The 15,311-nt window shown below is 37.9% G+C and overlaps 2 protein-coding genes across 2 annotated transcripts in view; both read left to right on the top strand.

The window, feature by feature from the left end:
• Window positions 1-15,311, top strand: part of LOC138404429 (uncharacterized) — a 223,631-nt gene that overhangs the window by 110,300 nt on the left and 98,020 nt on the right. The gene's annotated exons all lie outside the window — the stretch shown is intronic.
• On the top strand, window positions 192-14,151 carry LOC117995011 (probable metabolite transport protein CsbC). The gene is made up of 4 exons (XM_069508263.1): window positions 192-230; window positions 1,671-1,806; window positions 6,851-7,024; window positions 7,649-14,151. Exons 1-4 carry the CDS (start codon window positions 219-221, stop codon window positions 8,740-8,742), a joined length of 1,416 nt encoding a protein of 471 aa, XP_069364364.1. The 5' UTR covers window positions 192-218; the 3' UTR covers window positions 8,743-14,151.

Genomic DNA, 15,311 nt, shown 5'->3' with positions numbered 1-15,311 from the left:
ACGGCGCCGCTGCGACATACCAACGTTGCGGCGCCGCAGCGCTCGTGTGCCCGGTGATTCGGTAAAATCTTTGCGGTGCGGCGCCGCAACGCACCGTGTGCCCCCAGTCTAACTGCACACACTGAGAATACATCTTAGAATACCTGCTGGAGCACCTAAAGTGTCACACCTTAGTTTGTTTGTGACCAAAGTTCGGAGTGGTGGGGTGTGACGACAAAATGAATCGGAAGGTTGTGCTAATTAATTTTCAATTTAAATCAAAATAAGTTAGGCCAGTAAATAAAGCCGTTTTGTTTTTGGTCAATCTCGTACTAAATTTCCGATCCAATTATGCTTTATTTTTAGGTTAAGGGTCACTCACTGACCATAAAATCACAAAATGCTGATTCAAATCCAATATTTTAGAAGTTATCGGCCGAAATAGAAAAACCGGTTCATTCAATCGGCCATAAATCGTAAACGGTAAGTTTTACAAAAAAGTTTACAGAAAACAAAAAATGCAAAATTTTATTTTCTACAATAATAGTATAGATAATTTTGCACTAAAGTGGATAATTTCCGAGATATCGGCCAAAAACTTTCCCTCAAGACTCCGATCGAAGCTCCACCTGGATCTGTCAGCATTTTGTGATTTTATGGTCAGTAAGTGACCCTTAACCTAAAAAAAAAATTGCTCTATTTACTGGCCTAGGTAGTCACTAAAAAACTTGACTGACTTGTAGAAAAAAACAATAAAAATGTTTTGTACAGTGTGTAATAACTGGACTGTGTTATCGAATATCGAATTAAGCGACAAAAAAAAAAAAGTAAAAAAAAAAGAATATTATTAGCCATACTAATCAGGACTAATATTCCCCTTTCCCCTCCAACTAAGCGTAAAGCTTTGTGCTAGGAGTAGGTACGACAATAGCGCAACGGGTGGGGTTTGAACCGCCGACCTTTCAGAATTCAGTCCGCTTCTCAACCGTTGAGCTGTTGAGGCTCAATTTTGTTATGACTGCACATCGATTCTAGGCGTGAATAACTATTGTTATAGCCAATTTTTTCGTCAAAAATCACTCCTAATCAGTACCCTTATTATAAATACGAAAGTGTATTTGTTTGTTGGTTTATTGGTTTGTTGGTTTGTTGGTTTGTCCTTCAATCACGTCGCAACGGTGCAACGGATACGCTTGATTCACCCCCTTATAATAAGGGGGCGAATCAAGCGACCAGTTAAAATTTGTTAGAACCTGTGAATACATTCGTTACGCATATCCGTCCGTCTGTCTGTCCGTCCGTCCGTCCGTCCTCGGTTAATCTGTAATTTGGCATGGGTATAAATATTAATCACGCCGACCAAGTGGTGAAATAAAATTTTGATAAATATTTTTTTTTAGGGTAGCTCCCTTTACAAGTAAAAAGGGGATGATTTTTTTTTCTCGTCTACCCGCCCCATAGTGTGGGGTATCGTTGAATAGGTCTTTTAAAAATATTGTGGGTGTGGGCACATCATTTTTCGATTTCTATATCCGTTTATGATGTTTTAAAGTGCTAATTTTTATTAGAGTCAAGTGTCCCCCCCCCCTCTATCAGCAAAATGGTAGTATGTAGGAACGTGAAAAAATTCACAGCAGTGGTATATATTATGACTGACTCGCCCTTGGCCGGTTTTTTTTTTTTTTTCTCAGGCACTAGTGATTGGCACTATAACTTGTGTATCGTTTGGCAATGGCTTCATCCTGGGTCAGGTGGCCAGCATGGTGCAGTCCCTCCGGAGACGGGAGGAGGGCATCCAGCTGACTGACGGCCAGATCTCCATCATTGGTGAGTTCCTTTTTTTTAAATGTGACATTTTTAAAGGTTCCGTACCTCAAAAGGAAAAACGGAACCCTTATAGGATCACTTTGTTGTCTGTCTGTCTGTCAAGAAACCTACAGGGTACTTCCCGATGACCTAGATTCTAGAATCATGAAATATGGCAGGTAGGTAGGTCTTATAGCAGATATTCGGGGAAAAATGTGAAAACCGGCTATTTGTGGTGACATCACACAAAAAATAAAAAATTGTGGTAATGAACTAAAAATTAGTATTTTCAATTTTCCAAGTAAGATAACATATGAAAGGGCTTCACTTGTGCATTCTAAAACATATTTTTATTTATTTTTATGCTTTTTGAATTCGCGTGCAAAATTTCGAAAAAATATGACTGTAGTACGGAGCCCTCAGTGCGCGAGCCCGACTCGCACTTGGCCGGTTTTTTTATTTATTAAAAATCCATCCATATACTAATATTATAAATGCGAAAGTGTGTCTGTCGGTCCGCCATGGCCGGTTCAGTACAGAGGACGTGTCTCTTCTCAGAGTTTTGTTATGTTGGTTTGTTGGTTTGTCCTCCAATCACGTCGCAACGGTGCAACGGATTGACGTGAGTTTTTGCATCGGTATACATAAAGACCTGGAGAGTGACATAGGCTACTTTTTATCCCGGAAAATCAAAGAGTTCCCACGGGATTTTTTAAAACCAAATTCCACGCGGACGAAGTTGCGGGCATCAGCTAGTTTTTTTATTTTATTTATTTATTTATTGTACAACTTAAAACTATCATTACAGGCTAACCTAATGCGATAGATAGTTAAAATAATAGATCGGTAATAACTGCGCATTTTCCTTAGATCACTGATAGCTGCGTTTACCTTAATTAAATAAATATCAAGTGAAGGAAAACAGCTGTGATAGCCTAGTGGTTAGGACGTCCGCCTTCTAATCGGAGGTCGGGGGTTCGATCCCGGGCACGCACCTCTAACTTTTCGGAGTTATGTGCGTTTTAAGTAATTAAATATCACTTGCTTTACCGTTGAAGGAAAACATCGTGAGGAAACCTGCATGCCTGAGAGTTCTCCATAATGTTCTCAAAGGTGTGTGAAGTCTACCAATCCGCACATGGCCAGCGTGGTAGACTATGGCCAAACTTTTCTCACTCTGAGAGGAGACCCGTGCTCTGTAGTGAGTCGGCGATGGGTTGATCATGATGATGATGATGAAGGAAAACATCGTGAGGCCAATCAGCTCTGGGCCAGCCAGTGTGGTGTATATGACCTAACCCTTTCGCATTCTGTGAAGAGACGCATGTAACAGAATGTACATTAAAATTAATAGTAATAAATAAATAAATAAATAAGAATCGATCTGTAATTTTTATGTTCTAGAATAAGTTTGGTATTTTTGTTTATTGTATTTTCATTTGAATCAATAAATAAATAATAAATAAATAAGTAACGCTGAAAAGTTTGAGTTACGCGCCCAGCATCAGGCAGTGGTCCGACCGCCGGCGAGAAAACGACTAACTATCGGCGATTTTCTTTCCCAAGAAACGCACAATAAATGTACATTCCGAGTAAACGAAAGAGATGCATATATCAAAAGTTACTCTATGATTGTTCACACTGCCGGCGACGACTCGCTCTACTAGTCTCGTCGCTGAGCGATGAGCTTACAAAAATAAATTCGCTCAGCGCTATTCGTTCAGCGATGCTCGCTCGCTTGAACACGTGTCACGCGCTCGCAGGTTTGCACAGGACTGAGCGACCGCGGGCGAATGGCGCGAGTAATCGCTCGTCGCACTTGCACACTCGCTTATAACCCGGCGACAAAACTATCGAAACTACACACTCGCTTCCCGGTGATCGCCAACTCGTTTATAGTTTCTAGTTCTACTCGTTTCTCGTTCATCGTCGGCGGTCGGACCAGAATTTGGTATTTGACAATTAGTCAAATAAGTAACTTTTTATCAAACGTCAAAACGTGCACTTAGTATGCATCATCGTCATCAACCAATAGACGTCCACTGTTGGACATAGGTCTCTGGTAAGGACTTACACACGCCACGGTCTTGCGCCGCCGCCATCCAGCGTCTCCCTGCGACTCGTCTGATGTCGTCCGTCCACCTAGTAGGGGTCTTCCAACGCTACGTCTTCCGGTGCGAGGTCGCCATTCCAACACCTTGGGACCCCAACATCTATCGGTTGTACGAACTATGTGCCCTGCCCATTGCCACTTCAGCTTCGCAACCCGTTGAGCTATGTCGGTTACTCTAGTTCTCCTACGGATCTCCTCATTTCTGATTTGATGACGTAGAGAAACTCCGCACATAGCTCTCTCCATCGCCCGCTGAGTGACTCTGAGCTTTCTTATGAGGCCCATAGTTAGCGACCATGTCTCGGATTCATATGTCATCACTGGCAACACGCACTGTTCCAAGACTTTGGTCTTCAAGCACTGAGGAATTTTGGACAAGAAGACATCTCGAAGCTTCCTAAACGCTACCCAACCGAGTTGGATTCGGACTAGTATGCGAGATAAATGAAATATTTAAATGTGACGTCACAATAATTTGACGTGCTTTTTTTAGATTAATCGATAATTTAAAATGGTTATTACACTTATAACTAACAAAGGACGTGGATTTGACATATTTTGGAAGACCCTCTATTTAATAATCACTGAGAAATAATTTAATTTTACCAAATTACTAAAAGAGATCGATCACTTACCAACATCACGGCTATTGAACGTAAGATCACCTTTGAACTCGTCGGCGAGGTGATTACGTATCTCGCGACAGGCTTGTGACAAACGTAAATCTCGCGATCATTGCTATCAAACGTCCGGCTAGAGAGAGACAGCAATAGTCACAAAGCAAAATAAGAAGAAGAGGAAGAGAGACAGCAAATGAACTGTCGGATTGCTACTGCTGTCGCGTTGCTGTCGCTACTGCAACTTTTTACGTAATCACCCCACGGATTTGTCTCGTCTCTACAAGTCATTAATTAGGTACCTAAGTGCTAAATTGTTTACTATCTCGCGATAATGAAACAAGTATGTCGGGTATAATCAATCATCGAAGTGACTGAACCCATTAATTTTACATTAATTTTACAATAGTTTAATTTACGCTGTCTATATCAATCAATTATTTACATAATGAATTATTAAATACATTAATAATAATAACACAGATAATAAAAATACTTGGCTCACGAGATTACCGCCATGTGGAGTGTTGACTCAACGATTATTGTACCGATAGTTGTATCAGTCCATGCTCTTATTGCGAATAGTCACCGAGGCGGGCAGCGTGGCTTTGAAGTAAACCGCTTGGCAACGTTCAAATTCTGTGTTTCAAACGTTAAATTTGAATTTAATAAATTATAGAAGTCCTGTTGAAAACCAAAATTTAGCAGGTTCTCTGTAGTACTTAAAGACAAATATTTCCATATAAAAATTATTTGCCAAGTCAGAAATTTTAGTATTAAATAATTCGTTTCAGACTTTTATTTCGGCTTATTTCAAGATTTTATTTGATCGAGTGAAGTACTTCCTATTGTGTATCAAAGTAGCACATTCTTTAGACAATGTCTTTAGGTATATTGTATATTTTTAGCAAGGCCATTATGTATTTTTTCGACATTTTGCACGATAATTCAAAAACTATGATGCATAAGAATGCACAGGTAAAGCCCTTTCATATGATACCCCACTTGATATAGTTATCTTACTTCGAAAATTGAAAATACTAATTATTAGTTTATGACCGCAATTTAATTTTTTTTGTGTGATATGACCACAAATTCACGTTTTTCAGATTTTTCCCCTAACACCAGCTATAAGACCCAAATTTCATGATTCTAGGTCAACGGGAAGTACCCTGTAGGTTTCTTGACTGACTGACAGACAGACAGACAACAAAGTGATCCTATAAGGGTTCCATTTTTCCTTTTGAGGTACGGAACCCTAAAAATGACGGACTTTCATACAAAATTCCATCCCCCATTTAACCCACTTGGGGGTGGAATTTTGAAAAAATCCTTTCTTAGTGGATACCTACTCGTTACAAAGAACATACCCTACAAATTTCATGTCTCTAGGACCAGCGGTTTAGGCTGTGCGTTGATATATTATATTATGTCAGTCAGTCAGTCAGTCAGGACTTTGAATTTTATATACTTTGATGAATTTCATACACTTTGAATTTTATACACACTTTTATACACTTAATAAAATAAATAAATAAAATAAAATAACATTTTTTTACAATTTATTGCATGCAACATTCTTATTATGCTAGATTTATAATATTACATTGAAGACAATCATAATTTTTATCATAGTCATCATTATTGATATGAAAAGTTTTATACACTTATACACTTTTAATCTAAATTTTAATAAAAGCGAAATACCACTCACTGACTGACTGACTTACTAATCACGAAATCTCAGAAACTATAAAGCCTACAAACTTGAAATTTGGAAGGTAGGTTCTTTCTAGGACATAGGAGTCAGCTAAGAAACGGTTTTGAAAAATTCCCCCCCTAAGGGCGTGAAAGGGGGGGTCGAAGGTTGTATGAAAGTCCTATGTTTTTGAAGTTAGAGACATGAAAATCGACATTTAGGTTATTAGCTTTAAATAATAAAAATCTGTATAAGTCAATTTGTGAAATTCCCCCCTTAAGGGTGGTAAAATAGGGGGGAAAAGTTTTTATAGAAAGTTTTACCTATTGTTATTTTTACTTAAAATTTGAAACGTAGGTTCTTTCTAGGGGGTGGGTATCAGATAAGAAATGATCTGACTAAATTCTCCCTCTAAGGGGGTGAAATGGGGGTTGAAAAGTTTAATGAAAATGAAGTTTTTGAAGTTAGAGATATGAAAATTGACATTTAGGTATTCTGCTGAGTGAGTAGGTAAGTGAGGCCTTTTGCAGCGGGAAAATTTCAGATCTCATGAGAAACCAGAAATTTTACGCGGACGAAGTCGCGGGCAACTGCTAGTTTTATATATGTATATAGATTTTGTTCTTGTGTTCCCAGCGAGTTCGCTGTTAATCCTCAACATACCCGGGCTAGCGCTGGCCGCTGTGGTTTCCGACAAGATTGGGAGAAGAAGGTCCTTCTCCATCTTCTCCGTGCCCATGATGGTCAACTACGTAGTGCTGTACTTCGCGTGGGACATGCCCACCTTCATGATGTCCAGAGTTCTAGCAGGTGAGAGAGAGAAGAAGTGGAACCAACCAACTTCCTACTTACATCCTACATCTGCTCTTCAACTACCTCAAAAGGAAAAAAGGAATCCTTATAAGATCACTTTGTCTGTCTGTCTGTCTGTCAAGAAACCTGCAGACCCGTTCCCGTTGACCTAGAAGACCTTAACGATCCTGGAGATCAAATCATGACTGTCAATCATTGATTCATTGATGTTGGAATCCCCCTCAATACTCCCTATCTCGTAGGGCTATACAATTCAACCTTATTACAGCGTCATCGCCGGCGAAGACGAGGTCCCCGATTTCTAACGTCACCCGCTCGTGGGCTCACGCCACAGCCATTCACCCATCTCAACGTCATTCTGAGCCGTGGTCCGAGCCTTACAGGAGGCGCCCTTAGGAGAACGTTGCACCCCGACCTCTCAAATTATTTCTTCGAGTCTTAGGGCTCACCCGCAGGCTTGCGCTCGCAAACGTCATTTTCTTGCTATTGACGTAAGTCGATCGAGAAGGCCATTCGTCATTGGAATGGAAGAACGAAATCATGAATCATCGTCTAGAACGCCACAGATTTTATTTTAGCGTGTGCTCCAAAATATAATCACATTTTTCTTCTCTCTTTCAGGTGTCGGAACAGGTGGTCTCTTTGCTCTAAAATTGTGCATAACATCAGAATACGCAGGCCCTAAAACCAGGGCCCTATTCCTCAGCATGATATCAACATTAGGGCCAGCCATCGGAAGTGCTGTAGCTCATGCTCTAGGCATTGCATTTCAATGGAGAACAGTCGCTCTGATAGGAATATTAACGACACTTTCTGGAATAATCGTACCATTTTTCTGGGAAGAAAGTCCACATTGGTTGGCCTCTAAAGGAAAATTTGAAGAATCCGAACAGGCATTTAGAAAGCTACATGGAAGTACACCAACTACTGAAGCAGAACTTAGTTTGCTGCTCAAAGTTGAAAAATCAAAATTGGAGAAAGCAAAAGAAACAAATTCGTTGAGAACGCTCAAAAAACTAATGATTGCGTGTAAAAAGAAATATTTCTGGGATTTGATGCTGCTCGGAGTCTTTATATCTGCTTTCTTAACAGCCGCTGGAAAGTTAGCATTTATTACTCTAGCGGTTACTATCATACAAGAAATAACAGGTTCACGTGACATATTCGTTTTTACAATGGTCGTTGATTTTTGTTTTGTAACAGGATCGGCTGCGTCGTGTTTATTAATCAAGAAGTTGTCAATGAGAAGCATGTTATTCACAACAGCTATTATTGGCATCACAGTTTTAGTTACTCTAAGTGCGTGTTTGTATTTTAAAACTGATTCAGTCTATTTTCAATGGGTCAGCATTGCGTTGCTTAGTTTCTACTTCTTCATTGTTAAGTCGGGCCCGTACCCTGTGCTAGAAGCTTTATTGGGCGAAATCTATCCTATAGAATTGAAAGTACACTTCTTTTTCTTTTCTGGGATTATTTACATGAGTTCGTTATCTTTAATTGTACTTTTGTTACCAACTATGGTAAGTGCGATGGGTTACCATGGGTTATTCTTAACAAATGCAGGTATAATGTGCATAAGTTTGGGTTACATCTGGCTTAGGTTACCAGAGACTAAAGGGCGGACGCTACAAGAAATAGAAATCTATTTCAAAACTAAAAACTTCCATGAAATTGATGAAGTTTTGGGCAATAAAGAAATTAAAGCTTTAATTTAATTAAAGTGAAATACGTATCGAATTAAAATAAACGAACTCTGAAATGCTCTTCTTGGGCCACAGATACATATGTTAGTATTACTCACGTAAATAGCTTACACGGTTAATACGGCAACTAATGTAAACACTCCAAAGTACATTTGCGTTAGTAAATTTGTTGTCAATTAATTAAGTAAACTTACTTTTAATAAAGAAAACTTAGAGCCAGACATACTGAAGTCTGAAGTCAGAGCCGCCATTATGCATCTCAAAAATGGACAAGCTACCGGTAGAGATGCAATCCCGATTGAAACAAGCCTATACCGCCTAAGGGCTTTAGGCTATATAGGTGCCAATATGTTCCACATCATCTGCAACAAGATTCATTCGGGAGCAAGGCTAAAAGATTGGACTCATACGGTTTTCATTCCTTTACATTAAAAGGGTTCAACTAAGAAGTGTAGCATAGCAATGGGCTAGTTGACACTTTTTTTAAGTAGGTCTTAAATGGTTAATATTTGTCCAATTAGATCAAAAAAATTAACACTATATTTTTTTGCGCCCTAAAAACCGTAAAACTTTAATTTAAAAATATATTTTTCTTAGACAGGTGAAAACACTGTCGGCCATGTTTGGCCGATAGATTATCTGTGCTCTGACGTCATGCATTTGTAAACAACAGCATAACCTCCCAAAGTTTAACAAACATGACTTCTATACTAGTTTACATGAAAAATATAGTAATTATCGTTATTGTATCATCCGAGAATGTAAAAACGCATCGATAAAGACTACAGGAAAGTTGTGGATTAGAGTGCCCAGTGAAATAAATATACGTAACACGTGAAGACTTGCTTAAAGGGATCCTATATCACTAACGACTTCAACCCAAATTTATTTTTGCAAAGATCACTTTGTTGTAAGTCTTAGGTACTTAATAACTTATTCAATTTATAAAGAGAAAACGATATTTTTTTACGTTTACTTGAGTTTTTAAAAACATATAAAAACTAGCTTATGCTCGTGACTTCGCCCGCGTGGACTTCATAAATTTCAAACCCCCATTTAACCCACTCAGGGGTGGAATTTCAAAAAATCCTTTCCTAGTGGATACCTTCTCTTTACCTACAAAGAACACACCCACCAAATTTCATGTATCTAGGACCAGCTGTTTAGATGTTTAGGCTGTGCGTTGATATATAAGTTAGTCAGGACTTTAAATTTTATATATATGGATACTACGTTAGTCCCCGCGTGACATAGGGATGACATTTCTTTGTTTACATATTTAATGACGTCACATTATGGCTGACAGCGTTTTCTGCGTTTCAAATAAAAATAAAAACTGTATTTTTTTAAATTGGATTTATATATCCATCCTGCGTTTTTAATAATTGTTATTGATATATTTCGTTGTCTTAAGCAAAATACTATCATAAATAATCATTTATTGGACGAAATTAGATATGAGTCAAGTAGCCTATACTGCCTTATAGCGCTTATATCACACGCTAGCAAAATCTTGATACACATTTTAAATGAGGGACTGAAGACCTTTCTGTCCAAGGAGATTTTCGTCAAGCAACCAGAACAAGCCATTTTCGTTAAGGGAACACGTGAGCAAATCCTTATTGTTCGCCAGTTTATAGAGAAGGCACGAGAGTTCAATAAACTGACATATATTTGCTTTGTTGATTTCTCCAGCGCGTTTGACTCTGTGAAATAGCCTAAACTATAGAATGTTTTGCTAGTACACCGCAATACTTAGTTCATCTTCTTAGACGCCTTTACGAAGATGGAACTGCATCGGTGCGGATGGATGATGTTTTTTTAAAAGACTTCCGTTCCAGTGCAAGTGTTCGCCAAGGATGCATAATATCACCGCTTTTGTTCAATGCTTATACCGAACTCTATGCACATTACTCTAGAAGACGAGACAGACGATGTTGCTATTGGTGGCTAGAAGCTATCAAATTTGCGCTACGCTGACAATACCACCCTGTTTGCAACCAGTGCTCGTCATATGGAGGAACTACTTCTCAAAATGGAGCGCGTGAGCCTAGAGTTCGGATTAAAGATAAACCGCAGTAAAACTAAGATGATGATTGTAGACCGAGCCAACAATAACTCGCCCGAAGTCACTCAGATTGCGAACTGCGAGGTCGTCCAACTCCAATCCTACATATCTCGGTGCTTTAATTTCGTACAATGGAGATTGCGTAGAAGAAGTAAAACGGCGATAGCAAGAACTGCGATGGAACAGCTGAAGAAAAAAATGGAAGAACAGGAACATCACAAAAACGAAGATCCAGCTCGTTCAAACACTTGTTTTCCTCGTATTTTTATACGTTGCGGAGACTTTGCGACTGGTCGAGAAGAAGAAGATTGATGCTGAGATGTGGTGCTGGAGGTTTGAAACACATAGCAGGCCTACCTACTTATTAAATAAGTAATTGTAATTATAAGAACAATTTAGCTAAGTTATAAAATTAATAGTCAAGTATGTAATTAAATATTTGTGTACTTTAAAGTTTAAGTTTATTGTGATCATTATAATAAGATTTGTGATTATAATAATAAGATATACAAAATTCAAGCGTTTTTAAGAGTAAAGGTAACTCGCCCGATGATATCCCTCCTGTGACCCTTAACGGAGTCCCCCTCAAAAGAGTCGCATAGTTTAAATATCTAGGGAATATTGTTTCAGAGGATATGTCTGATATAAAGGACATAGAGAGGGAGCGCAGGGCGATGGCGGTGTGTGTGATTTTGATCCATTTGTGAGACACTGGGTTGGTTTGCACATGCACTCTCAGTGTCTCATGGGCGGTAGATTCCTAGATAAATAAAAGTAAGCATGAAAAAGCCTACTTACTAATATACTGCCGTCCTCAAGCTAAAACGTCGTTAACCAACATTTGGCCAAATTTGACTTTTTAACGCTATCTTACTTCGAATTTTTTTTTCTATCGACCAATCTAACCGGTATTTTCCTAGCTGCTGTAGTTTTTGAAATAGAAATATGAAGAACGTCGTTAAATAACTACCTGTTCATATGATAACAACACTTAAACGCATTTAACTGACATTTGCCAGTCTAAAATGTCTCAAAGCAGGCTTTTTTCTTAAATTCCTTAACTAAAATGTCTTTATAGTCACTTTACTTATTTTTAAATTAAGTTTTTCTCCAAAATTATGGTGCACTATTCCATAACTTAAATGTCTTTAAACGAAAATGCTAGACTAAAATGTCTTTAATGACACATAAACGCGTTACAGTTTAGTGATATTTTGCAAAAAAATATTGTTTCCTATCCTAAAATAACTCTATCCCGCAATACATAACTTTAATGTCTCTAACTATTCCCGCATCTCGCGAGGTTGTGACTTTCTTCTTCTTGCAATGCCGTTTCCTATCGGAGGTTGGCAATCATTAGAGCTATCTGCACCTTGGACACTGCTGCTCGGAAAAGAGATCGGGTACTCTTCCCGTACCATTGGCGTAAATTCTTTAGCCACGGATGTTCTTCTACGGCCTGGTGGTAAGACTGCCGGCTATTTTCCCCCGAATAATGAGCTGAAGGCGGTCGTATTTGCTATTTCTCATAATGTGGCTAAAGTACTCCAACTTCCGCACTTTTATGGTCTTCAGGATTTCAAGATCTTCACTTAGCCTTTGTAGTACAGTTGCATTTTTGATACACTGTACCCAAGAGATTCTCAACATTCTTCTGTATACCCACATTCAAAAGCTTCTAACTTTAACTAGTGCGTCTGCGAGAGCTTTCTGTAAACGCCTTGTGGCATTCAATCAAACGTTTGCACCAATAGGCAAAATAACCAATGAGTTCAAACCTCTCACTGTACTCTGGAATGATAGCGTAGTGGGAAGAAAACAAGAGGACATAACGGACTAAGAGGACTTGCTATGAAGAAAAAAGGAAAATTGTATGATTTTATGGATTTTGTAATGTCACAATTATTACAGCTGACCTAAGATAGTGCTTTTATTTTATTTATGAATACTGAGGATATTTTGAAATCCATGGTTTTTCACGGTTCACTTCTACAAACGGGCCCACAAAGGACGATGGTAACTGAAGAGAGAGTCATAAAATCCAGCTTCACAGGGGAAGTTGGAAAAAATATTATTAGGATTACGATCAATCACAAATACAATAGATACAATATAACTATAATATACATTAATATGCTATTCGTAATATCTACGTACCTACAATAATTAACCTCGAAAAACAGATACAACTCCTTAACCTGTGAACCCTACTTAGCCATGATAGTTTTCCTTTAAAATTGATTATATTATATACTACTGCTGTGAATTTTTTCACGTTCCTTTATACAACCATATGGCTGATAAAGGGGGTAGACACTTGACTCTAATAAAAATTAGCACTTTAATTAAAACATCATATTTTACAACGGATCTAGAAATTGAAAAATGATGTTCCCACACCCACAGTATTTTTAAAAGACCTATTCAACGATATCTCACACTATGGGACAGACGAGAAAAAAAAATTCACCCCCACTTAACATGAAGGAGAGCCACCCTAAAAATAATATTTATCACAATTTTATTTCACCACTTTGTCGGCGTGATTAATATTTATACCCATGCCAAATTACAGATTTCTAGCACTAATACTATAAGTTTTAACAAAATAAGAGACTACTTTCGGACTGTTCCTCTTTCAATTGTTGTAGTTACCGTTACTTTCATTGGAAAACCTCAAATTTTTATAAACAATGCTAACCTAAAACGTCGCTACGGTTCGATCATTTGCAATAAACCACATTTTAGTTTAGCAATTCTCCCCAAAAAACGCTACTGTATACAAACCATTTCTATTCTACTAGACTAAAATGTGTTTAAATTACAAAAGCCGCATTTTAAGTGTTATGTTATTGATAGTTTTAAGGATCATAACCTAACCTACAATGTCGTTAAAGTCTTTTAGAGTCATTTTACTTTAGTAATTTTACAATTTTTTTAAGTTTCGTAAAAAGATAAAAAAAGTAAATGCAATCCAAGCCTTAAACGTCTTAAAGGGTAATCTAACGACATTTAAGTTATGTAAATACAAGACGTTGTTAGAAAAAATGCTAGACTAAAAAGCCAAAACTGTCCTGCTTTAATTATTATTTACTCTAGAAACTTAAAAATACAGCTATTCAAAAGTGCTCTATTTGCTCTACATTTTCATAGTTTCAAGTTTTATATACGTTTATTATTTATCAAATGGCATCATTTCTTTATAAATTCGCGCTTTTTTGATCATATCTCGAAACTTGGTTGTGGTAGTTAACGACACTTTAGCTTTAGGACGGCAGTATAGTCATTAGCAATTAATTTTATTACTAACAAAATAGATGTAATATCTGAAATAAAGATGATTATTATTATTATTTGTACCTAGTTCTTTAGGGTTTTGAAAAGACTTTGTTTTTTCGGGATAAAAAGTAGCCTATGGCCATCCCTGGGATGCAAGGTATCTCTGTACCAAATAGATGATATCCGCGACTCGCAACTTTGTCCGCGTGGATTTATGTTATTTGAAATCCCGTGGGAACTCTTTGATTTTCTGGGATAAAAAGTATTCTATGTCTGTCTCCGGCATGCAAGTTATCTCTGTATTGTGTGTATTTTATTAGTTATGTTTAGTTATCATTAGTTTAGTTATCATTAGTTTATGATTCCGTGGCGTCACCCGGTTCAGGGTACCAGCTGAAAATTAGCGCTGTATGTTCTTGTGCAACAAGGCATACAGCATAATGCTGAGCTGGGACCCTTTTTTCGGGTTGTGCCACACAATATGACAGTTTGTTCCGGCGCTTCTTTTGCTTGTTCTCAGGTGGAAGAAGCGCCGGAATGACCAGCTCTTAGCTGTAAGTTGTAATGTGTGGCACAATTGCATAAATAAACGTCTTTTCTTTCTTTCTTTCTTTCTGTACTAAATTTCGTCAAAATCGATTAAACGGATGGGCCATGAAATGCTTTTTCCATACATTTCACGTCTCTAAGATCAGTGGTTTAGGCTGTGCGTTGATATATAAGTCAGTCAGTCAGTCAGGACTTTGAATTTTATATATACTGATATTGGTATGGAAATTTTAATATGGATGACTTTTATAAATTCAGGGCAATGACCTTTATGCAGTATTTATTACCACAGGATGGGTCATCCCAAACAAAAATGTTTGCGGACTGCAACTTGTTTTTAGGGTTCCGTACTCAAGGGGTAAAACCTATTAATGTTACCTTGCTGTCTGTCTGTTTGTTTGTTTGTCTGTCTGTCACGGGTCTACTCTCTAGCTCATATAGACATTTTATATTCACGCGGTACTGATATAGCACAACCTAATTTTAGAGTATTCGCATCCTCTTCTTACTAATGTAATATGAAAAGGACAGACGCAGTTTGACAGTTCTAAATTTAATATTTAGATGGTAAAACCCGTGATTTTAGCGCACAGCCGCGAGTCTTCTGTTTCAATTTGTAGCGTGCACTAAGAGTCTTTAAATGTAAAGTTCATGATCTGTCCCTTTTTAGCATTGTTGAAAAGAC

Source organism: Maniola hyperantus, chromosome 28, assembly GCF_902806685.2.
Source record: "Maniola hyperantus chromosome 28, iAphHyp1.2, whole genome shotgun sequence".
Classification (NCBI taxonomy): Eukaryota; Metazoa; Arthropoda; class Insecta; order Lepidoptera; family Nymphalidae; genus Maniola; species Maniola hyperantus.
The sequence above is the reverse complement of the archived record's forward strand: the minus strand, read 5'-3'. Positions and strand labels throughout refer to the sequence as shown.

Coding starts and splice junctions, on each gene's coding strand:
- LOC117995011 (XM_069508263.1), top strand. Junction 1,807..6,850: donor CGGCCAGATCTCCATCATTG/GTGAGTTCCTTT, acceptor TTGTGTTCCCAG/CGAGTTCGCTGTTAATCCTC. Junction 7,025..7,648: donor GATGTCCAGAGTTCTAGCAG/GTGAGAGAGAGA, acceptor TCTCTCTTTCAG/GTGTCGGAACAGGTGGTCTC.